General features: G+C 47.1%; 1 protein-coding gene across 1 annotated transcript in view; it reads right to left on the minus strand.

The window, feature by feature from the left end:
* The window catches only part of LOC112630959 (core histone macro-H2A.2), a 59,871-nt gene that overhangs the window by 827 nt on the left and 33,829 nt on the right, over positions 1 to 25,215 (minus strand). The window contains exons 3-8 of the mRNA XM_025395471.1: positions 20,939 to 21,045; positions 19,155 to 19,352; positions 17,293 to 17,403; positions 15,699 to 15,798; positions 11,136 to 11,225; positions 2,244 to 2,418 (exon numbers count right to left, since the gene is read on the minus strand). Of these exons, the coding sequence (XP_025251256.1) occupies positions 2,244 to 2,418; positions 11,136 to 11,225; positions 15,699 to 15,798; positions 17,293 to 17,403; positions 19,155 to 19,352; positions 20,939 to 21,045 (781 nt within the window). The remainder of the gene's footprint in view (positions 1 to 2,243; positions 2,419 to 11,135; positions 11,226 to 15,698; positions 15,799 to 17,292; positions 17,404 to 19,154; positions 19,353 to 20,938; positions 21,046 to 25,215) is intronic.

Genomic DNA, 25,215 nt, shown 5'->3' on the forward strand with positions numbered 1-25,215 from the left:
CTTTGTTTTTACTGGGTGGGGCCTCGCTGTGCGCAGGGCTAGTCCGTGCATGATCTCCTTTGACCCTAGCCAAAGGGACAGCCTGGGGGTGGCAGGTGGGGCATGTTGCCCCCACTTTATAGGTGTCACACTGACTCGGAGAGGCACAATGATTTAATTTAATTTAATTAATTAGTTTTGAGATGGAGTCTCTCTGTCGCCCAGGCTGGAGTGCAACCTCCACCTCCTGGGTTCAAGTGATTCTCCTGCCTCAGCCTCCCGAGCAGCTTAGTAGTGCGCACCACCATGCCTGGCTAATTTTTGTATTTTCAGCAGAGATGGGGTTTCACCATGTTGGCCAGGCTGGCCTTGAATTCCTGACCTTGAATTCCTGAGTTTGGGAATTCAGGAATGTAGGAGGCCTGCCTTGGCCTCCCAAAGTGCTGGGATTACAGGTGTGAGCCACGGTGCCCGGCCAAGCATAGTGATTTTAGCCAAGGTCATAGGGTTGGCCAAGTGAAGAGTGCCCTGTGTTTTATTTTTTATTATAATTTTTTAAAATTAGTTTTTGTTCCAGAGTCAAAGTCTTGCTCCATCACTCAGGCTAGAGTGCAGTGGTGTGATCATAGCTCACTGCAGCTTCGAACCTCTGAGCGCAAGCAATCTGCCTCCTGCCTCAGCCTCCTAAGTAGCTGGGACTATAGGCATGTGCCTATAAAAAAATTGTTTTTGTTTGTTTTTAATTTTTTGTAGAGATGGGTCTTGTTATGTTGCCCAGGCTGGTCTCGAACTCCTGGCCTCAAGTGATGCTCCTGCCTCAGCCTCCCAAAGCTTTTGGATTTACAGGCGTGAGCCACCATGCCGGCTCCCTGTATCTGAGTCTATGTCATCTGACCAAGTCAAGCTTGGCTTTAAAAATGCTAGCCATTCAGCATTAAAAATACCTGGTCTTCAAAAAAGCAAACAGAAGTTTTATTAGCTCCCTCCAAACTGGTTTGTATGCTAACCCGATTGCTTAGTAAAGGGCAAAAATATATGCTCCAAACCTGTCTTCATAAGTCCTTTTTTATGCACGTATTATTTCATAGGCACAGGTCCATGTAATTTCAGCATTGTGACTCTGGGCATGGCAGGGTTGATGAAAGTTTGTTAAAGGCCCCAGGTTCCAGGGAGCTACTGATAGTGCCATCCACCAGACTGGGCCACAGCACCAGGTTCCAGGGGCACAGCCAGAGTGGTCATTAGGGGTCAGTGACAGAGACCCCTGGAGCAGGTCCAGGAGGGGCCTGTTAATAGTGATTCTTCCCATTCGCATGTATTCCAGCACAGAACAGCACTGCATGGTCTCACCGATGAGAGAATGCATCTCACAGCATCTCGGGGCCTGGACTGCTGAGACTCGATGCTGCTTGCCTAGGTTGAGACATGATTACAGCAGGAACCTAGGTCTCATGATTTTCCTCTTGGGCTTCCCAGGACACAGCTATAAACCATAGCTATATTATAAAGGGCAGCTCTCAAGACGAGAGGGTGTTCAAAATTAAAGCAATAGATTGGCTAGGGGCATGAAGGGAGAGGATATGTTGTGTGTGAGAGCAGATATCCTCATTACGTATCTGAAACAATGCCCAGCTGGGATCTGTGACAATCTAGTCATTGCCCAACCTCCTTTTCAGCAATCACTCGGGGACGGATTTTCACTTCTCTGGGTGTATTCGTCAAAGCCTCGAACTCCTGGCTCTGCAGTCTCCCAGAGCAGCAACGGAATTCCCTGGGGATTCTGGAGACAGAGGTCGGAGATGGGCGGCCTGAGATTCTGCATTCTGACATCGGTCACTGCTGCCTGTCTATGGACCACACTTTGAGTAGCAAGGCCTTTGAGCCTCGTGTTTTCTCATCATGTGTCCTGGACATGGACAGCTGGTGGGAATATGGACTTTGAACCTGGAAGGCTCTCAAAAAATAACACACCAGCCAGCCTGTGCCTGCCGATCCCGCCCTGGGCTGCCTTCCTCCTGGGGCTTTAACATCAAGGAAGCAGTGGGGCTGGCCCCAGCCGGGAAAGACCTACTGCCTACGAGCCAGTGGGCCCACTTCCCTGTGGGTTCTGAAGGATGAAAACTGGGTTTCTTGCCCCATCACCTGGTCAGCATACTTGGCTGTGCTGGCAGCCCTCGGTAACACCCAGATCAGATGTAAGTGGAGGAGCAGTTGATTTCCAGGGAAAAGGCCGGAAGAATCAACTCAGGGGAACTGCATCTTACCTGCCGCTGGGGAAAGGCGGGAACGCGACGGACTTTAGCTTCTTGTCCTCCGCCGCTGACAGGCAGTTTTTGATGGTCTCTTCAAGCTGTTCTTCACATTTGTCGGAGCCCCACTGAGGGATGTGACAGTGGATGACAAATTTGGCTGCGAGTCCACTGGATTGGCTGACGGCAGCTGGGACATAGGAGAGAAAATGCCGCGGGTTATTTCCTGAGGTTTCCTAGGTTATAGCCTAACCTCATCAGGTATCTGTTAGATCTGGAGATAAGGCAGTGATAGAGACGCTGGCCGGCCAGCATCCTGTGCTCCTGACGCAGACTGTGTTTAACAGAGAGCTGGGTTGGATGGCTTTGCACAGTTAGCACAAGCTTTGGGTAGAAGCATTTAATGCTTCTCTGACGCGTCATTTTCATATGGTCTGCCAAGTAGTCCCTGGGTTGGGCTACATCCTCACAATGTTCCTAGTTAAAGGGACACGTCAGATCCTCTCTGATGGCTGTGGTAGGTAAAGTAATGGCATCCCAAAACATCCACATCCTACTCCCTGGAACCTGTGGGTGTTTCTGTACATGACAAAAGGGACTTTGCCGATGTGATTAAGTTAAGGCTCTTGAGATGGGGAGATGATCCTGGACTCTCTGGTGAGCCTGGGCCTGACAAGAGGGAGGTAAGAAGGTCAAAGGCAGGAGGAGGCCGTGTGATGAAGGAGCCAGAGAATGGAGCGAAGCAGCCAGGAGCCAGAGAATGGAGCGATGCCCCAGGAGCCAAGGAATGTTGCAGCTTAGAAGCTGGAAAAGGCAAGGAAGGGATCGTTCCCTGAGCCTCCAGAAGGAACCAGCCCTGCCAACACCTGGATCTTAGCCTCTTAAAACTCATTGTGGACTTCTAGCCTCTAGTACTGTAAGAAGATAAATTTGTGTTGTTTGAAGCCACAAACTTAGTGGTAATTTGTTACAGTAGCCACAGGAAATGAATACAGTAGCTTTTTTTTTTTTAATTTTTAGTTTTTTTGAGACAGTCTTTTTCTGTTGCCCAGGCTGGAGTGCAGTGGTGCAATCTCAGCTCACTGCAAGCTCCACCTCCTGGGTTCAAGTGATTCTAGTGCCTCAGCCTCTCAAGTAGCTGGGATTACAGGCATGTGCTAATTTTTAAAATTTTTTTGTAGAGATGAGGTTCTGCTATGTTGCCCAGACTAGTCTTGAACTCCAGTGCTCAAGTGATCCTCCTGCCTCAGGCACCCAAAGTGCTGGGATTACAGGTGTGAGCCACCACACCTGGCCTACTGTGGCTCTTAAAAAATAGCCATGCCTGGGCCCCACCCCCAGAGGTCCTAACTCAGTAGGTCTGGTGCAGGGCCTATGCTTACATGATTTTAGGACCTTCTATGAGTTGAGAACCACTGAACTTGATTGTACAGTTCCTTGGACAGGTATTGCCATTTGATGATCTCCACATGCCCTGCAGAGAGTGGGGTTTCAAAAGCGGGCTGTGAAATTGAATTAGGCCAGCCTTGTCTCATAATTTCAGTCATACTCCTTTGTTTTACTGTTTACTCCCCTAAACATGGCTCCCATTGGTGACAGAGTTGATACAGCCCCATGGCTGCTAAGCTCGAGAGAAGTCACTGTGGGACTCCCCAGGGGAGCAGTTCCCTCGGATCTGCCTGAGGCAGCTGCAGCTTCAGCCATGAGCCACGCAGGCCCCCAAGCCGCCCACCGGCGCCCTGTGCCCCTCCAGGAACCCAGGAATCGGCATAGCAAATGTCCGTGGCCACTAGGGGCAGCACTTGTAACAGAAACGTGTGTCCGCCGTATTCCAGAGCTGTGTGTGGGGTTGAGGTGAAAGACTGACTGGAAATCTATGATGCTCACCTAGTTTATGATAAGTATTTCCTGGCAATGTCCACAGTGTCAGGGAAGTGCTGACTGCACTTCGTCGCGTGGGTGGAAGCCAAATCCAAGGGACCCCCTCGCCCATCAGGGGAGGCTGTAGGCTCCTTGCCTTCCAGTGCCCAGAGGGGGCTCAGTGTCATCATATGTGAAAGCCTGAGTGCAGGACCCAGGCCACACAATACACCGAGGCTCTGGGTAGGGGCCCGCCACACGTGCTGACTCTATGACCATGTATATTTGTGCACCAGAAGCAGAGTGTCCCTTTTCGGCCTGAACAATGATGCCCCCAAAACTGGAGGCTGCTGTGCTGAGAACCAAGGACCCTGGGGATGGGCCTTGTCTACATGGTGCGATTTTCCCGAGCACCTGGATGCTATTGTATGCCGGATGGAGTTTCGCTTGTTATAGTCATGGCTGATTTATTTCATATATTTAAAAAGTATAATCACGTTACTAGCAGAATGGTATTATTTCTCTAATGTAAAGTCTTTTTTTTGAGACAGGGTCTCCCCCTGTCGCCCAGGCTGGAGTGCAGTGGCTCAATCATGGCTCACTGCAACCTCTGCCTCTTGGGTTCAAGCGATTGGATTCTCCTGCCTCAGCTTCCCGAGTAGCTGGGATTACAGGCACCCGCCACCACGCTTGGCCAATTTTTTGTATTTAGTAGAGATGGGGAGTTTCACCATGTTGGCCAGGTTGGTCTTGAACTCGTGACCTCAAGTGATCCACCCGCCTCGGCCTCCCAAAGTGCTAGGATTATATTGCACCCAGCCAAAAGTCGTATTTAAATAAAAGGAATATGTTCCTATTGGAATGTCAAACATCCAGTCAAGTAAAAAATGACTTTCAGGGTAGTGCACGATGACACTTCAGTCCAGAACAAAGAATGTTCATGGCAACTGGCGATGAATAACACGGCTTATAGCCGTAATGCTTTGTAATGTTCTCCAGAGGTGTCAAGGATGAGGGTCAAGTTATTGCAAGGGTTGTGACCCCGGTATTTGGTATAAGCACCTATCCACATAATGACTAGCGGCATTCTCTTACCTAATATGATGTCGCCTGGTGAAGACCTGCATTCTGAGGGTGGCAGTGCTGCTGCTGGGAGCTTCTAGAACCTTCTCCCAGGTGAGCCATCACAGTTCTTGGAGTCACCACAGCAAAAGGGGACTCTAGGGTGGCCCCTTGTTCTGCTGAGAGGCTGCTACTGCTGATGCCTGGTTTCCATGACACTATGGGTTTTCTTTTAACAGTGCCTCAGTTTCCCACAATGGCCTCTCCTCTTCCTGCCTGTCTGGACCCAGTGCTCTTCTTTCTGCTGCAGCCCCAGCTCCTACACAGCCATCTGCCAGCCATTTTCCTCCTTAGCTTTCAACAGGGACCTGTACCTCATGACCTTTCTGGGGCCCCAGGGCTAACATGTGCCCAGTAAAATGGCCATTCACTCCTGAAACCCGATTCCCCATTTTCCCTCTCTGTCACTGCAGACACCATCAGTTTCCTCTGCCTTGTCTCATTCCAGGCCCATGTGCTTCATTTTCACCCCCACTCCACCTCCACCCTCATCCAATACAGCTTTCTCGATGATCTTTGGGCCCTAGCCCTCCTTCTGCCAAACCATTCTTCATATGGTTGCTGGAGTCAAGGTCCTTAAACTCCACATTTAAACTCAGAATCTGCAACTGCTCCTGATTGCCAGGCTGACCTTACTGCAGTCCTCCCAGGCTCCCTTCATGGTCTGCCCCTCTCCCCTTGGAGTCTATCCATTTCTTGCTCTTTCTGGATGCCCAGTGGGCTCAGTCCCCTGCACACATGGGTCTGGCTACACCTGTGTCTCCACACTTGGCTATCCTCCTTTGTCGCTGACTCCCTCACCCATTCTCTCTGGGCCTCTGCCATGCAATTCAGCAGCCAGCTGTGCTGTGATATACTGTGCTACCCTGGGGTCCCTGCCTGGTTGTAAAGTTCAGGAGTGTTCAGGGCCTATATTCACATCCACATCCTGATGCCCGTGCCCGACAGCACACACTGTAGATGCTTAATGTGAACTGGTTCTGCCCCAGATGATATCTTCACTGAAGCACTTTTGTATTCCTTGCTGCTGCCTGGCTCCTACCACAGTCACTGGCAGGCAGGTGCTCAAATATTCAACAAAAGAATGAAAGGCCCGACTTTTCATCAGCTTGTCAGCCTGGAAACCCTGGACCTACCCTTAGCTCCAGCTTCTGCTTCCCTGAACATGCAGCATCACTGCCTCTCACTGGCTCTGCTCCTGAAATATTTTCTTGATCCACCCTTCCCCACCCCCTGCCACAGGGTGGGCCTGCACTGCAGTTGGTCTGTTTTAACCATGTTAGGATGCACTTTTTTTTTTGTTTAAACATTTTAACATTGTTGAAATCAGAAAGCATCTTAGAATTGCTGTCAGCCTGGAGCTGAGTTCTTCCAGAAAGAAATTACATTTCCTTCTATGTCACCTGGGGACACTACCCAACTAAGGCTATGTCTCACTCTCTTCTCTGCCTGAGGTTTTGAGCTGCACTGGATCTGGCTGCAAATCTTCAGGAGCACTGGCTTGTGGTTCAAATTCTTTTTCTTTTTTTTAAAGACAGAGTTTCACTTTTGTTGCCCAGGCTGGAATGCAATAGCATGATCACGGCTCACTGCAACCTCCTGCGGGTTCAAGCGATTCTCCTGCCTCAGCCTCCCAAGTGGCTGAGATTACAGGCACCCATCACCACGCCTGGCTAATTTTTGTATTGTTACTAGAGACAGGGTTTCTCCATGTTGGTCAGGCTGGTCTCAAACTCCCGACCTCAGGTGATCCACGCACCTCTGCCTCTCAAAGTGCTTCGATTACAGGTGTGAGCCACCATGCCTGGCTAAATTCTTTAGTGAGGCTTTTTTCTCCCCCACTATATATTTGCTGCTCCTTTCTGCATGGTGGGTTCATGTCTTGCTTGCTTGCTGTGATAGTCAATGTGCCCCAGCTTTATGTGGGGCCTCCTATTAGACACCTTATTTTGGAAATTTAATTTTTTTTAGTGGTACATACAATAAAAATATATCATACAACTGATGGTGTTTTTAAATGAAATGCAATGTGCTGTTAGACAGTGGTGAACCGTCTCCCCTTCTCCATTTTTACCAAGGTGCTACCACTCACTGGCCCCAGGCCATGGCTTCTTACACCTAACATATTTGCACCAATGTCTTCGCTGAAAATTGTGTCCTGCAGCGCTCTCCTTCCTTCCAGGTTCATGTCTATTTCCTCGGTGCAGACTTTTGTATTCTTTCCAGCTAGTGTCTGGATTGCTGCCTCTCAACTTCTACACGTCTGAAATTGCACATCTTTTGTCCTCATACTTGAATGATAACGTAGCAAAATGTGGAATTCTTGGTTGACAGTTTTTTTTCCCCCCTTCAGTGCTTTGAAGCTATTTCTTTCCTGTTTCCAAACATCTTTTCTTGCTGATGAGAAGTCTGCTGTCACTAGAAGAACCATTATTTCTTCACAAATGATCTGCCTCTCGTCTTGGGTGACTTTGAAGGTTTCTTTTGATTTTTCAGTTTCTGAGGCTTTACCACAACACTCCACGTTTTGGATTTATTTTCATGTATTTTGCTTGATATTTTCAGCTTAAGGGCTCATGCTTCATCCTAGAAAATTCTCAGCTACGATCTCCTTAAATACTGCTTCTCTACTTTCTATTTCTGCCTTTGGAACTCTGTTTAGAAGTGTGTTGGTGCTGGGCACGGTGGCTCCCGCCTGTAATCCTAGCATTTTGGGAGGCTGAGGCAGGAGGATCACTTGAGCCCAGCAGTTCGAGATCAGCCTGGGCAACATAGCAAGACCCCATCTCTATTTAAAAAATAATTTAAAAAAGAAGTGTGTTGGAGCCTCTCATTCTGTGTAGAGCAGCTATTTTTCCTCTCCTTTGCACCCTATCAGGCAGTTTCTGGTGAACCTTCCCCACACCCCGGCCCCCAGTCCAGACACCATCTTAGATAACTGAGTTGGAGCTTGGTCTCATGGTTATATTGGGGATGTGGTGGAGCCAAACATTGAGTCAGAGGGCAGTGTGGCCCTGGGCTTGGGTGAGGGCTCTCTTCTCCCTTCTGCTACCCTACCTAGAAAGACAGATTTTTATACAAGTTGTAGCCCTGCATGGTGGCTAGAGCTTTGGCTTCCTGTAAAGGCCGCGAGAGTCTCATGCAGCCCCTTGCTTTGAGGAGTGAGCCTGGCTCTGGCCCTCTTTATACATGAAGCGACACTGCATCTTACAGACTTGAAGCCCAGGCCTGGGGCGGCGGCCTTCTGGAGGTGCTGCTGCAGCCCTCCTGCCTCTGTCTACATGGACGCTTATCTTATATTTGAGTGTGGCTCTGTCTTACAGTTTTTAAAGAGACACTGCATCTATTACTGCTATGCCTGTGGGGAGTGGTGGGTGGAGATTTAAAGTGTGGGCTCTTGTTCTTTCTGGACTAGAAGACCCCGTTACTTTTTTTCTTTTCTTTTGTTTTTTGTTTTTTGTTTTTTTTTTTGAGATAGAGTCTTGCTCTGTCGCCCAGGCTGGAGTGCAATGGCATGATCTTGGCTTACTGCAACCTCCATTTCCCAGGTTCAAGTGATTCTCCTGCCTCAGCCTCTGACTAGCTGGGATTACAGGCATGTGCCACCACGCCTGACAAATTTTTGTATTTTTAGTAGAGACAGGGTTTCACCATGTTGGTCAGGCTGGTCTCGAACTCCTGACCTCGTGATCCGCCTGCCTCAGCCTCCCAAAGTGCTGGGATTACAGGCATGAACCACCGTGTCCAGGCCCTACTTTTATAACAATCAAGTCTAATCTGGACAGCCCCCTGCTTAAACTTCCAAGTGCCCTCGTGTCCATGTAGGGTCAGGTCCAGACCCCTTCGCACAGCCCACAGACCCAGCCTCATCTTGACTGCTGTTTCTCTCCTCCCACGTGCTGACCCAAGACTCCCTGCTCATGCAAGACCGCGTCTCCTCACATGCAGTGCTCCTATTGCCCTCCATGTCCCACCCCCAAGGGCTCTCACAGCCTCACTGCCGTCCTCCCACACTCCCCTACGCTGAGGTTGTGGCTCCTGCTCCGTGGCCCAGTGATGCATCTGAGGGCAGCGGTGGGTTTTATTTTCCGCTGAAGCCCTGCAGCACTTGGCACTGACTGAGGGTACAAGGAGTGAACTGACTGGGAGTCGTGTGGGTGGGAACACCGATCTGAGGTTGGATCCACCTGTCAAAAACTTGCCCAATCGCCTGGACAAGAGATGTTCAAACAAAAACGTGTGCACAGATGTTCACTGCAGCTCTATCCACAATCATCAAAGGTGGAAACAGCCCAAATGTCCAACAGCAAATGAGTGGTTAAACAAAATGGAATATTATTCAGCCATGAAAAAGAATATAAGTACTGACTTTGTACTACTATAATATAATATAAGTACTACTACAGTATGGATGAACTTTGAAAAAAATGTTAAATGAGAGAAGCCAGACAGAAAAGTCATATATTACATGATCCCCTTTATATGAAATGTCCAGAATAGGCAAATCCATAGATACAGAAAGTAGATTAGTGCTTGCCAGGGCCTGAGGCGGCACTGGGCAAGACTGCTTAATGGTTAGGGGGTTTGTTGGGAGAAAAGCTGAGTGTTGGGAGAAGCTGAGGCAGGGCTTGCATGTCTGACATAATGTGAAAGAGTCTTGGAACACGTCCGGGGTCCAGATTCTAAAACCCCCTGTGGCTGGAACACTGAGCTCTGTGCCAAAGGGCGGAAGGCTACCCCGACGCACCATAATCTGAGCCCAGGCATAAAACCCCTCGTGGCTTCGACAGAATCCAGGGCTCATGGCTCTAGAATGTGTCTAGACTTGCTGACTCCTTGTTCCTTGCTCTCCCAGGATCGATTGTATCTTGAGTTAAAAGAACCTGCTCTCCATTATCTCAAGTAGCAGAATATGTTCCAGATGCTTCAAAGGAAATGCTAAATTGTCACAGCTGTAGATCATGCGCTTGCCTTTCGACCCCCGCATCCTCACCACCTGTTTCTTTGTTTGATCACCAATAAATAGCCTGGGCTTCCAGCGCTCAGGGCCTTCGCAGCCTCCATACACTAGCGACAGCCCTTGGACCCACTTTCTGCCTCAAACTGTCTTTTCTCATTCCTTTGACTCCGCTGGACTTCATCACCCCCATGACCTGGTGTTGGGTCCGATCACCCCAACAGGGTTTCTGTGTGAGGTGACATCAAAGCTCTGGACTAGGTAGTGGTGATGGCTGTACACACTGTAAAAATACTTAATGCTACTGAATTATACACTTTAAAATAGTTCCAGTGGCTGGGTGCGGTGGCTCTTGTCTGTAATCCCAGCACTTTGGGAGGCCAAGGTGGGTGGATCACTTGAGGTTAGGACTTTGAGACCAGCCTGTCCAACATGGCAAAACCTCATCTCTACTAAAAATGCAAACGCTAGCCAGGCATGGTCGCATGCGCCTGTAATTCCAGCAACTTGGGAGGCTGAGGGACAAGAATCATTTGAACTTGGGAGGCGGAGGTTGCAGTGAGCTGAGATGATGCCACTGCACTCCAGCCTGGGTGACAGAGTGAGACTCTTTCTCAAAAAAAAAAAGAAAAAGAAAAAGAAAAAGAAAAAAACATAGTTCCAATTTTTGTTAAGTCCTATGGTATGTGTATTTTATCACACACATGCGAAGTTCACCCAATGGCTCTAGACCATTTTGGGGGATCTGATGCAAATTGACTTGAATTATTCAGACATATTGGAGTTCCCAGGACATCTGAAAGGATCCCCATAGGCCTGCTCAAATTACCTGAGATGCTAAAATAGCTTTCTGATTAGTTATGGCATACTTTGTCTCATAAGCTGAACAGGCATCAGGCACGTGAGGCTGGAGACTCAGAGAGGAGGGTGAGGCCATGCTGGTGACAGAAGCCTAGTTCCACACTTACCTTCGGCGACTTCCAAAGGGCCTTGGGATTTGCGAAGCTCCTTTACCGTTTCCAAGAACTCTTTTCCCCCAGCCTTTTCCAAGGCTTTACCTGCAAAGGAGAGCAATGGGAAGCCACTGTGGTTGTTCTTTCAATCTAATTACACTGTTTGATATATTTGTAGTAGGCCAGGAAAAAAAAAATAGTACAGTTAGAAACTAGGAATTGAACTTCCCAATTGTTATCCTGGTTTGCCAGTGGTCAGGGGAGGCAGGGGTCTCGGGGCATCAGTGTAGCAGACTTAGATTGGCAAGCTTTTATCAAGGATCTTTTAAGGGGTGATTTGGCCATAAAGCGGTCTCATGGCCTGAGTCCTGTAGATGATTTAAAAACAAAACAACAACAAAAAACTGAGATTCTAGTGTTGTGTCCTACAGGTTTAGTACCCATGTGGAGAGCTCTGAAGTCCCGGTCCCATCACAGTGCCATCAACATACTGTAAGTGCTTGAGTCAAAGGACAGACACAGGCCCAGGGCAGCCAGGCATGTTGTTCCCCCAACCCGGTGCTCAGTTTTCAATGGAGACACGTGGAGAGGCTAATCTCTAAGGACTTTCCTGCCAGGAGATGCCCTGAGCCTTTGATGTTAGGGGAATGCCCTACTCTTTGTTTTTTTTCCTACCTCAGCTCTTACTTCTACACAGGCCAAGTGGAACCCCATGGGAGATGACAGGCTGCCACCTCTGACCCCGCAGGAACCCCGTCTGTGTGTGTACCAGCCGCAGGAACCCCGTCTGTGTGTGTACCAGCCGCAGGAACCCCGTCTGTGTGTGTACCAGCCGCAGGAACCCCGTCTGTGTGTGTACCAGCCGCAGGAACCCCGTCTGTGTGTGTACCAGCGCATCCAGGTCTCATGTCTCTGAGACAGCATGGGTGTTTTTTCCAGGCTGGGAGGACGACGGCTTTGGCAGCAGAGTATTTTTCAGGTGTTTTCATCTTCGAATGAACTTGGTGATCTGGATGTCTGGGGCAAGTCTCAGCTCTCTCTTTATGAATCATCACTATTACTATGATTCAGTTCAGAGTCTTCCCCAGGGCCTGGGTGGTGATGCTTCCCCACTCCACACTCGAGCCTCAAGTATATGTGGAGAGCCATAGTACATTGTGCAGATCGTTTAGGACAAGTGTCTATTCCAGTGGTCACTGTCCACTGGGGAGGGTGTGCAGAGGGGATTTCTTCATTAATGTGCTTGGGTTTCCATGATGCAACTGAGAAATGGTGATTGTGCATTATACCTAGCACCTCTGAGGCTCCTTTCTGGCCTCCCGATTCCTGGGCACTGTTGATCTATTGGGTCCAGAAGCCTGGAGAAGGCCGGGTAACCGAGGCTGGTAGCCAGTTCATGTTGACAAGCAGAGGACTAGGTCTACACTGGTGCCCTCTGCATTCAGGTCAAGGGCCAAATGGGAATGTGCAGAAGGCAAGGGGAATCCACCCTCCTCACTGAAGACTTTTAAGAGAGAGGTATTTTTCTCTCTACAGAAGCATTCCCAAGAAGGAAAGGAGCAATGCTAGAATGAGAATACCACAGCTTTGCAACTCCTAACAAATGACGGAATCTAGAGAAGAGGCATCAGTGGCCCCAGCATCACACCAAGACAGACAACCAGGCATGACACGCCTCCAGGCACGCGCGCTCGCCACTCACCAAGGAGTCTTGGCAAAGTTTTCGAACCTATACCTCATGAAACCTCTAGATCCAACCACCAAGTTATAAAAAAGCAAAGAAACATGTTTCATGATGCCAGGAGGATGTAATCCACAAAATCCGGACTGCATGAAACCCCATAGGACAAATGGCCCAGCTTCCTCAACAAACGAATTGCAAAGAAATAAGAAAGAAAGAGATGAAGGAGGAACCTAAGGTATAAGAGACTTATCAACCAACTGCAGTGCGTGGACTGATTTGGATCCAAAATCAAATAAACAAATTTTCTTTCTTTCCTTTCTTCCTTTCTCTCCCTGTCCTTCTCTCCCTGCTTCCTTCTCTCCCTTCCCTTCCTTCCTTTCTCTCTCTCTCTGTCTCTCTCCCTCTCTCTCTTTCTCTTTTTCTTTCTCTCTCTTTCGAGACTGGGTCTCACTCTGTGTACTCTGTGGCTCAGACTGGAGTGCAGTGGCGTGATCACCGTTCACTGCAGCCTAGAACTCCTGGGCTTAAGTGATCCTCCCGCCTCAGCCTCCCACCTTAGCTGGCAGCACAGGCATGTGCCACCACGCCCGGCTAATTTTTGTATTTTTTTGTAGAGATGGGGTTTCGCCATGTGCCCAGGTTGGTCTAGAACTTCTGAGCTCAAGTGGTCCGCCCACCTCAGCCTCCCAAAGTGCTGGGATTACAGGTATGAGCCACCATACTCAGGCCCCCCTTTTTTATAAGAGATGGGGATCCCACTATATTGTCCAGGCTGGTCTCAAATTCCTGGGCTCAAGCAATCCTCCTGCCTCAGCTTCCCAAGTAGCTGGGACTACAGGAGTGTGCCGCTGTGCCTGGCTTAAACAAATGTTTAAGAAACTTGACATTTATGATGTAACTGGAATTGGAACACTGGTAATTTGTTGATACTGCTATCTTTTTAAAGGTACAATAATGGTATTGTGGCTGTGTTGTTAGTAAACAGCCCCTATCTGTTAGAAGTCATTGTGAAATATTCACAGATAAAATGACTTCGGCAAGTATGTGGAGGGGGTAAGAGTTGAAACAAAGGTGGCCATGGGTGGTGATTACTGCATCTGATTGAGTAGGGTTTCATTATAATTTTCTGTTATTTTTGTTTATGCTTGACTTTTCCCATAATAACATAATGTTTTGAAAAGATTAAGGCAGGGCCTTGTCTGTTGGGATGATTAGTTTGGGTGACGGTGGTGGAGAATGGAATCATAATGGGAGGGACTCCTCCTAACATAGCAGCAACAAAACAACTGTCAATTACTAAGTGCCTAGGAGCCCAGCACTGTGCCAGGCCCCATCAGCCCTATGGGACAGGTACTATTGCTATCCTCCCTTACAGAGGAGGAAACAGAGGTTCAGGGAGGTTTAGAAGCCTGCCAAAGGTCACACAGCTAGGAAGCAATTCAGAAAAGCTGGGACAGTCCAGGCAGGCTGACCTGGAACCTGCCCTCTTAACCACTTGGCTGCCTTTAGCCCATTTCTCCTCACAAGACCCTGAACAGGTTGGCCTTAGAATCCACTGCTGGAATCTGAGCGTGGATTTTTGCTCTCAGACCAGTGCTCTTTATACTCTGCCACCATGCCAATTAAAAAAAAGAAGCATATTGTTTTTCTTACATAAAAATTTCATTACTATAGAAATGTGTAAAGTATGAACACTGCAATGTGTTAGTGAGAGGCAGGACACCTATTAAAAAAGCTCCAGATGAAGGCCACTAGAGGGCGTCCTTCCATGGAGCGTGGAAGGAGACTTGTTTCTCTGTAATGCTGACTTTTCCCAGAGCTGTCCTGTCTCCTTTTCAGCACAGCAAGTGGCCTCTGATGCCAGGAGGAAGCCCTGAGTGAGTCCAGCTGCCAGGGGCCCCAGGTGCTACCACCCAGGGCTGAACTACTAGCATCTACCTCAAATTGCCTCCCTCACAGGCAAGCCCTGTACCCTAGGGACAAAGCCCCTTCTTTGCTTACTTTACCCTTTCCATGGAGAATTTAAGGCAGTTCTGCTTGGTAAAAATGGATGGGACGGGGACTGTTAGCATGCTGTGATTTCCAGCGCCCGTAACAGCTTACCCTCCCAAGCTCCTCCACCCTGGCTAGTAATAGCTCCCTCTGCCACTCGTGGGACAGGTGGCAAACCACAGGCAAAATAACTCAGTGCTCATAGCTTAATGGACAACCTAATTTTTTCTAGATGTCCATTTCCCTTTTATCAATAGCACTCTCAATATTTAAGCTTACGATGTATGTAAACATGTACAACAATATTTACAGTAGCACTATTCATTATAGCCCAAACTGGAAACGACCCCAAATGTCATCAGTGGTGGGATAGATCAATAAACTGTCATATATTTATAGAGTGTAATACTATGAGCAAGGAAAATGAATGAATACAATCATAACAACATGGATAGATTTCACAATACTAAGTTGAGCAAAAGAGGACAAGATTTTTTTACAAAATTCAAGACAGATGAAACCCATCTCTGCTTTGAGAAGAAAGGTTACCCTCGGAGGACATACTGACTGGGAGTGGGACCGAGGGAGACTTCTTGGGTGCTGGTAAGGGTCTGCTTCAGGATCTTGGTGCTAGTTGCACAGTGGGGTTCACTTTGAGAAAAATTCATCAAGCTCTACGCTAACGATTTGCTTTTACACAATACCCCAATAAAAATTTCAAAAATATATGCAGAATTAAAAGTTAGCTTCTCTCTAGTGAAGCTGTTCAACTACACATAAAGACAGAGTTTGACATGGGACCCCAGCAATGGGATAGCCAGTTGGCAATGACCAGCTTCACAAGAACTTGCCTGAACAGTGGCCTATTCTACGGCACTTCTACTGAAGTCTCAGGACCTTACCTATATCTTCTTTGAGGTCAATTTCGGCTGTGGTTGGGTGGACAATGCCCTCCACTCTCATGGAGCCAATATGGCTGATGTCACTCTGGGTTAAGGACAGCTGCATTAGGAAGAAAAGGTGGAGAATGTGGAAAAGATAAAATCCTGTTGAAAAGTCCTCATATTTTACTTGCATTCATGAATTCTCTTTAATTATTCATACCCAATGTCAACATAGGGGCTGCATAGAGAGTGACAACCTCCAGTTTCCCAGGTGTCTGGTTTGCAATAAGCCCTTTGAGCTCGGCAGATTTGCTCTTCACTCTAGGGCTGGCAGCATGCAACGAATCCATTTCCTCTTCCCTGGAACAGGAACAGGACCTCCCCTCTCCTTTCTTTCTTTCTCTTACAGCTCATGCCTTTGGTTCCCAACCCTGGCAGCCCTGGTTTTCACTGATGCATCCTCTGAGCAGCTCCTGCAAGGAAGCCCAGGGCTTGCTCTCTCTTTTCCCCTCAGCATCCTGCATTCTCCCTAGAGGAGCACAAAATTAGTGGGGCAGGGCTCTGAAGTCAGTAACCTTGCTGGAGAGAAGTAATGGGCTCTGGGATCCTGACCTGGGGGTGTCTGGCTCCCTTGCCCTTTGGAGACCACAGTCTTGGGGCTACCGTTGGGAAATGCTACCCTATGTGTTCACAGTAGAGTGGAATGGAGGGCATTCTCTATTGGCCCACGTGAGCGAGACCTTTATATTCCCTTAGCTACATGAGAGAAAGCTAATCGTCATGTAACAGTGAACAGGCCAGAGAGGGGACGTAAATTCCACCTCTTTGTTTCCCTGCTTTAATCAGTGATGAATTAGCAACCAGCCACACCGATGCTCTTCTTAGAACATGCTCTTCCCAATTCTTTGAATGGAGGCTTACTGTGTTGTCAGGATGGAAACATTCAGCTACCCGAGATATGATTAACTGACTCTTACCTTGGGTGTCTTATTTCAGCCCCAGTTGACTTGGTAGATAAATTGTCTGCTCAGTAAACTTTACACTTGTAGGAATGAATTATTTGCATGTCTGGCTGGGCTGCTGTTGTGTTGCTGAAGACTGTTCAAATGTATAGCCCTGTTTGTTTTCTTTCTAAAGCCTAGGAAGGCAGGCAGACTGAATTATTGGCAAATAATTCATTTCTAATACCAAGGATATTCGGGAAACATATATTTCTATTTTCTTTCTTTGATAAATTACATTGAACCATGTAAGATGGGCCTCTCAGAAGCTGTTTTAGAAAGTTAGCTATGGATTTTTTTTTGGCAGATGTAGAAATAACTGGGGTGTGTGGAATTCCCAGCAAAACCAGTAATGCCATCCTATCTACTGACCAGAAAGAGCCTCCATGCTTACCCGTCTGACCAATGTTAGCAATAACAATTCTCAGCAAAAAAGAACAATTCTCACTCTCACAACGCCAACAGTGCCACAGCTCTTTAGTTTAAAAATGAATAATTCAAGACTGCAGTGAAAATCATTATTGGGGAGCAAGGGAGGCGTCGTTTGTAAACAGTAGGTTATAAAAATACAGTAGTGTTTTAATATAGCACAATGCAATTCTCTTTGTTACCTTCTGTCCCAGAACAAGGCTCTTAGAAGACAGAATGGTGAATCCATCCCCTGGCCCGTCTTCAGAGGTGGAATTTGAAGTTCCTTCTTTGTCGCTGTCCTTTGGTTTGGACTGTTGGTAAAAATCAGAAGGCCAGATGAGAACCAATCCAGAAAAAGCCTGAGGTGCCTTTATTAAGCTCTTCTCATCGCTGCCACCAAGTTGAATATGAAAAGAAGCAGTTAGGTGATGTGTTCTGCTGTTTCTTGAAGGAGGGAAGCAAAAGTCAGCAATATAAGAAAAGGGTACCCCAAAATAGGAAAACAGGAAGTGTGTTGAAGGGCTCACTCGTACCTACAGTCCTCACCTACCCCTGTGCACCACCAGTGCGTTGTCCTTGCTCATTTCAATGCCTGCAGCTCACGACAACAAGCACTGGAGCCGGATGGGGCCGTTGATAGCCCATTGCTTAGCCTTCTTTCTCCCCAGGATTTATCGGGGCACAGAGGCAGTGTGGAATGAAACGCCCACAACTTCTATAGCAGGGCTGTCCAATAGAACTTTCTGTGATCATGGAAATATTCTGTTTTGATCCTCAATGATGTTGCTGAGTGCTTGAAATGTGGCTGGTACAATCAAGGAGCTGAATTTTAAATTTGATTTAGTTTTCATTCAAATCTAAATAGTCTTGGCTGGGTGCTTTAGCTCACACTTACAATTCCAATGCTTTCGGAGGCTGAGGCAGGAGGGTCACTTGAGCCCAGGAGTTTGAGGCTACAGTGAGCTATGATCTCGCCACTGCATTCCTGCGCTCCAGCCTGGGTGACAGAGTGAGACCCTTGTCTCTTAAAAAAAAAAAAAAAAAAGCTACGTGTGACCAGTGGTCACTGTACTGGGCAACACAGGAAAACATTATTCTATCAGTGGCATCTCTGAGCTAAGCTACCTAGCATTATCAAGCTATCCCAAACACCGGATATTCCACTGGTGGAACTCAAGGAACGCCTGCAGGAGACTAGAGGCTGTCTGGAAGGCAATACAGAGCTCTGCAGAGACCTACAACGCAGGTTCCCGGCTACTGTCTCTCACTTCAGATTTTGCTGGGGGTAGTAAAAGGGATCTGAAAACCATCCTTGCTTAGGGTTTGGAAACCTAGAGAAGACCCTGTTTGATGATTTCAGCTCTAACCTCAAAGGCCCTTTCTTCTTTTACCTGTACGTTCTTGTCATTTTCTTCCGGCACCAAGCTGCAAGAGTCCTTGGTCCTTCAGAGGTGCCTGCTACGCCGTCATTGCTCCATCTTTAAACTTGTGGTGTCTTAGTGTCTGTTTGGGTTGCTCTAACAAAATGCCATAGACTGGCTGGCTCACGAACATCAGAAACCTCTCTTTTTTTTTTTGTTTCCGAGACAGGGTCTTGCACTGTCACAAAGGCTCGTGTGCAGTGGCACCATCATGGCTCACTGCAGCCTCTAACTCCTGGGCTCAAGCCATCCTCCTGCCTTGGCCTCCCAAAGTGTTGGGATTACAGGCATGAGCCACTGTGACTGGCCCAGAAACTTGTTTCTCATAGTTCTGGAGGCAGGAAGTCCTTGGAGCAGGCAGATTCCGTGTCTGGCAAGGGCTCGCTTCCTGGTAGATGACGCTTTCTAGCTGTGTCCTCACGTGGCAGAAGGGTCCCTCTGCCTCCCTCAGGCCTCTTTTATAAGAGGACTGTTCCCATTCATGAGGACTCCGCCCTCATGATCTAGTTACCTCTCAAAGGCCTCACCGCGTAATCCTATGCCCCTGGGGTTAGGTTTCAACATATGAATTGTGGGGGAACACAGACATTCAGACCATTGCAGTGGGAGTGCCTGGCTCAGGACATGCAGCCTCGGCTCACCTTTTTGGACGTCCGTGGTTTGGCAGCCTTGGATTTCTTCCCCCCCTTCTTGCCTGACGTGGCCTTTCTGCCTCTTTTCTCTGGGGGCGGGGAGAGGATCGTTTCCGACTTGCCTTTGGTCCCTCGCTTTTTGGCCAGCAGTTCGGGGTGAATTCTGGGCAGGACGCCTCCACTGGCGATGGTCACTCCTTTTAGCAGCTGAAGAGAGAAACGCATGCACTCATGTAGCAAACAGTCAGCTAGTTCTCAATTTCATACAGTTCTTTTTTTTTTTTTTTGAGATAGAATCTTACTCTATAACCCAGGCTAGAGTTCAGTGGCGAGATCTTGGCTCACTGCAGACTCCGCCTCCAGGTTCAAGCAATTCTCCTGCCTCAGCCTCCTGAGCAGCCGGGATTGGAGGCACCTGCCACCACCCCCAGCTAATTTTTGTATTTTTAGTAGAGACAGGGGTTCACCATGTTGGCCAAGCTGGTCTTGAACTCCTAACCTCAGGTGATCCACCTGCCTCAGCCTCCCAACGTGCTGGGATTACAGGCGTAGGCCACTGCACCTGGCCTGGATTTAATACAGTTCTAACTGTTAAATGTGGCCTCCGCTCTCCTAAAGAAACTGCATAATACACCATTTAATTGGCTTTTCCCACTTTCAGTTGTAGAGCATTTCTCTGTAGGTTAAACAAGGCATCCTGTGATGTTGTACAGAAAGCAAAACAAAGCAAAGCAAAATAGACGGGATATAGAAGTTGAAACCAGGGATGTTGCCCAGGGCTCTGGAATTCCAGACACAACAGAGGATAAAGAGCTTCCCATGTGGGGAGCGCAGCTTGAGAAAATGAGGTTCAAAGGTCATTGCAAAGACTAGACTCAGTTAATGACGAACCAGTCGTCTCCACAAGCTTGCACATACATTCCATCAGTAAAGTACGTCTGGCCATGCTCCTCCCAATCAATATAAGTTAATTTATCAGTAAAGAACAGACATGTACTACTCCACTAATATATTCTGCAGATTCGAAACCAACACTACCCCAAACGTGGTCTGCGACCATGGCTCACCCATGAACTGGCAGTTACCCATCAGTGACAAGAGAAGTATAGTAAGCATCTAGAAACTTTCATAGCAAACTGACAGTTATTGTGTATCTGTTGAATCTGATAACAAAAAATTATGGCTTGTAGTTTGCTTTTTAATTTTTCTAATAATTTTTATTGCATTTTTGGAAATTATCAGTCCATGACGGATTGGCCATAAAAAAGGCTTCTTCACTATATTTTGAGAAGAATGAGATTAGAAAATAAAGATAAATGAAAAGAAACAGAAATAAAAATTCTTATACTATTTACTACCACCTTACATATACTGTGGGTGAAGAGGGGCTATTCACTTGACTTTGGTGTCAGTTTCAGAATATAAAGGGTCAGTTCTAAAATATAAAGTCTTCTGCCTTCATCAGAAAAAATTGTCAGCTAAGTTTGGGTGAAGAAAGTGAAGAGAATTACATTTGTGCCACACCTTCCTCAGCAACACAGAACTTGTCTTTAAAGAGGAAAGAAAGGTCTGATAAGACCTAGAATATACAATGAGATCTATGCCAGAAGCAATTTTATTTTGAATCTGAATGATAGAGCTAGCAGAATTTGTTCTTTTATATGGCCTGAGTATTTTTTGTATAAAGGTAATTGGGAACTGCAGCGGGAGTGACTCATGGCCACCACCCAGGCCCACACATTAGCATGTTTGGCAAACCCATTCTGCGGCTTCCCTCAATGCTTCAGACATACCTGGTTGAGCTCCTCGTCATTGGCAACTGCCAGCAAGATGTGTCTGGGGGCTATCCGGGCCTTCTTGTTGTCCCTCGCGGCATTCCCAGCCAATTCTAGAATTTCCGCTGAAATTACAAGGAGGTATTAACAGGCAATCACAGAATGGGGTCCAAGCTAAAGCTTTTCTTTAGAAATGGCCTTCAAGTTTGATCACATTTATTCATTTGTGATTTCTATGTCTTGGCCTGGAAAGAAATCCAGGAAGCATAAGAGAACTCAGGTTAGTCCCAGCTACTCAGGAGGCCAAGGCAGGAGGATCGCTTGAGCCCAGCCAGGAGTTCAAGGCTGCAGAGGGCTATGATTGTGCCACTGCACCTCCGCCTGGGCACACAGTGAGACCCTGTCTCTAAAAAAAAAAAATTTTAATTAAAACATTTTAAAAAAGAAAAAATAAGGTCACAGAGAAGTAAGCTATTTTAGCAAGATGTCATCCGATCCTGTGGCAAAGCCTCGTGGTTATCCCTCAGCATCAGTTCTCCCTTTTCGTCGTCTTCCTTGGTACAGGACTTCTGATTTTTTTTGCCAAGCCCATAACTGCAGGAAGACTATATTCCCCTTGATAAGTGTGGTTCTGTGGCCAATATTTGGCCAAAGAAGGCAAGCTGTTGTGTTGTCTGGTCCTTCCGGGAAGCGTCCATCAAGGAAGGGGCTGTGCCCTTCTCTCCTTTCTTTCTTTTTTTTTTTTTTTTTTTTTGAGACAGAGTCTCGCTATGTCGCCCAGGCTGGAGTGCAGTGGCCAGATCTCAGTTCACTGCAAGCTCCACCTCCCGGGTTTACGCCATTCTCCTGCCTCAGCCTCCCGAGTAGCTGGGACTACAGGCGCCCGCCACCTCACCCGGCTAGTTTTTTGTATTTTTTAGTAGAGACGGGGTTTCACCAGGTTAGCCAGGATGGTCTCGATCTCCTGACCTCGTGATCCGCCCGTCTCGGCCTCCCAAAGTGCTGGGATTACAGGCTTGAGCCACCGCGCCCGGCCCCTTCTCTCCTTTCTAATGGTGGGCTGAGGACACAATGGCTGGAATGTGAGCAGCCATCTTTGACCAAGAAGAGGAAGTTGTGCATGCTAGAGCAAGAGCATAGAAGGAAATTGAGTCTCTACCAATCTAGACTCTCTGTTCTAGACTTCCTTTGTATGAGAGTGAAATAAACTCTCTTGTTGAAGCCACTGTCTACAGAAGTGAATCCTGACCAATACAGAATCCTACTATACAACATAAATTCCTCTCAGTCTGTGAGGAGCAGGGCCATCTCTGATAGAGAGAATAGTGATGTAGGTAAAGTCTGTTCTGGGTACCCACTTGGACTTCTCTTAGACTCTCCTTTTTTTTTTTTTTTTTTTTCTTTTTTGTTGAGTTGTTCTATCGCCCAGGCTGGAGTGCAGTGGTGTGATCTCGGCTCATTGCAACCTCCACCTCCTGGGTTCAAGCGATTCTCCTGCCTCAGCCTCCTGAGTAGCTGGGATTATAGGCGCGCACCACCACGCCTGGCTAATTTTTGTATTTTTAGTAGAGATGGGGTTTCACCACGTTGGTCAGGCTGAGCTTGAACTCCTGACCTCAGGTGATCCACCCGCCTTGGCCTCCCAAAGTGCTGGGATTACAGGCGTGAGCCACTGCGCCTGGTTGACTCTCCTTTTCCTCTTTGCTCAATGCCCTAGGTCTTTCCTGTCCTAAAAGAAAAGTGGACTGAAGGACTGACTTATACTGTGGGATGAGGAAATGGTTAACCCGAAAAGTGAATTCCTAAAGGGAATGCCACGAGACCTGTGTAGGAAAGCATGTTGAGCCCAGGGGGTCTTCCACATACTCCCCAAAACTTTAGCATGGCTGACTTTAACAAACATGCCACTTGGCAAATGTGAAAAAATTGATAAGAAGAAATTTTCCTAAAGCTATTTCACATACTATTAAAACTTTGGGGTAAAAAAAGAAATCTGTAGAATTGGTTTCTACTATCTATATGCTTTCCCCCTTCCTCTTCTGTTTTGTTTTGTTACTTTTCTTTCTTCTTCAATTTTAGAAGGATGTTCCGCTAAATCAAATTTGCCTTCAAAAGTATGAATGAGGCTTTAAAGAAAAATTCCTTCCCTTGGAAACCTAGAGGCAATGTGTCAATGTGTTGTCTCACTGATGATGAGGGGGGAAAGTGTACGTGTGTGCATGTGCGTGAATGTATTGTGTGTGTGAGTGTGCAGGCAGGCATACGTGTGCGTGTGCGTGAATGTATTGTGTGTGTGTGAGTGTGCACGCAGGCATATGTGTGAGTGTGCGTGAATGTATTGTGTGTGTGTGAGTGTGCAGGCAGACGTGTGTGTGTGTGTGCGTGTGGGTATGTGCTGGGAGGATATGCTGATACAATGGCACAAATACTAAGCCCTAAAATTAACAGACGACTTTGTATGAGTCTTTGCAATCAATCTAATTTCAAATAAAAGAGCACATGAAATTGCTATCATTCATAAAATCTACGACAATAACAAAAACTTGGCATAAGTATGCCGTATTAACTAATCACATGTGATTAACAAATGAATTAGAATAAAATAAACATTACAGTTAAATATTCATAGGCATTTCCATAAAGAAAAGTGCTAAATCACCATAAATTCATTCTCACGTCTTTTCCAGATTATTAAGCAATGAATATTGTGTTTGCCAACTATTCATTTATGCAGTGACCATGTTTTCTGAATCAAAGATTGGGGCACTAAAGTTTGAGAAGTGTGAGCATGCTTGTTGGGACAGTGGGATAGGGTATTTGAAATTAATGCTGTCTGTGAACCGACGGATTATATTGGAAAAATGAAATTAATGCTGTATTAGATAATCAGGCTTGCTGCTTTCAGGCTGTTTCCCAATCCTTGCTTTCTCTTCAAAAGAATGCCCATTAAAAGGAAATGAAGTTGCCAGGCATGGTGGCTGATGCCTGCAATCCCCGCAATTTCGGAGGCAGAGGCGGGTGGATCCCTTGAGGTCAGGAGTTCGAGACCAGACTGGCCAACATGGTGAAACCCTGTCTCTACTAAAAATACAAAAATTAGCCAGGCGTGGTGGTATGTGCCTATGATCCCAGCTACTTGGGAGGCTGAGGCAGGAGAATCACTTGAACCTGGAAGGTGGAGCCTACAGTGAGCCGAGACTGGGCTACCACACGGCAGCCTGGGTGACATAGTGAGATTCTGTTTAAAAAAAAAAAAAGAAAGAAAGAAAGAAAAGAAAATGGAATTATAAAGCTTTCAAATAGACTTTATTTTTTGAGACAGGATCTCCCCTCTGTCACCCAGGCTGGAGTGCAGCAATGTGATCATGGCTCACTGCAGCCTTAACCTCCCAGACTCAAGTGATCCTCCCCCATCAGCCTCCTTAGTGCTGGGACCACAGGCTTGTGCCACCGTGCCAGGCTAATTTTTAATTTTTTTTTGTAGACGCAGGGTTTTACTTTGTTGTCCAGGCTGGTCTCAAACTCTTGGGCTCAAGTGGTCCTTCCACTTCAGCTTCACAAAGTGTTGGGATTTCCAGGCGTGCGCCGCTGTTCCCGGCAGGCTGGCCTTCTGGCTCTAGGTTAAAATGTGCAGCTCCCCATTGTGTACAGTGAAGGGAAGTGTGCTGCCCCTGCTCATCTCAAGGGACTCTCATTTCTGGGGTACACATGGGAGGAAGAAGCACTCCACTCATCCGTTTTTCTAGATGGGTTTGGGGGTTAATGAGCCTCCCAATTTTAAGCTTCTGAGCAACTGAATTGAATTTAGCATCCTGGATCGTTACTTTCCTGCCTCCTGTTACCTGCATTTAGAGGGAGAAATTAAGCACCCTCCCCAAGTTCATCAAATTAACTGTCAGCATAAGAGGCAGGGCTCATGGGAAGCACTACGTTATTTGGAGTCTTCAGGAAGCCCTGAAGGTCAGGTTATTTTCAGCTTGACAGACAGATGCACAGACATTCACAGACAAAAAAATCTGCAGGAATAAAATGCAGCATAGGATGAGACTGAAGGCAGAGACTCAGCATGCAGCACAATTCAGGGAATGCAGACGATGCTTGGGGACCATGCAACGGAGCTCTTAAACAAACCCTTTTGAAATAATTTATAAGAAAGAAAACCTTGATTATGCGTTCTAGTGCAAAAGCAGTGGTAGGACTTTTTTTTTTTTTTTTTTTTTAACTTAGAAAAAGATAACACATCACAGAAAATCTACATCAAATAGTTCTTATCTCTTTCAGATGTTTAGTCCGGA

Source organism: Theropithecus gelada, chromosome 9 (assembly GCF_003255815.1).
Source record: "Theropithecus gelada isolate Dixy chromosome 9, Tgel_1.0, whole genome shotgun sequence".
Classification (NCBI taxonomy): Eukaryota; Metazoa; Chordata; class Mammalia; order Primates; family Cercopithecidae; genus Theropithecus; species Theropithecus gelada.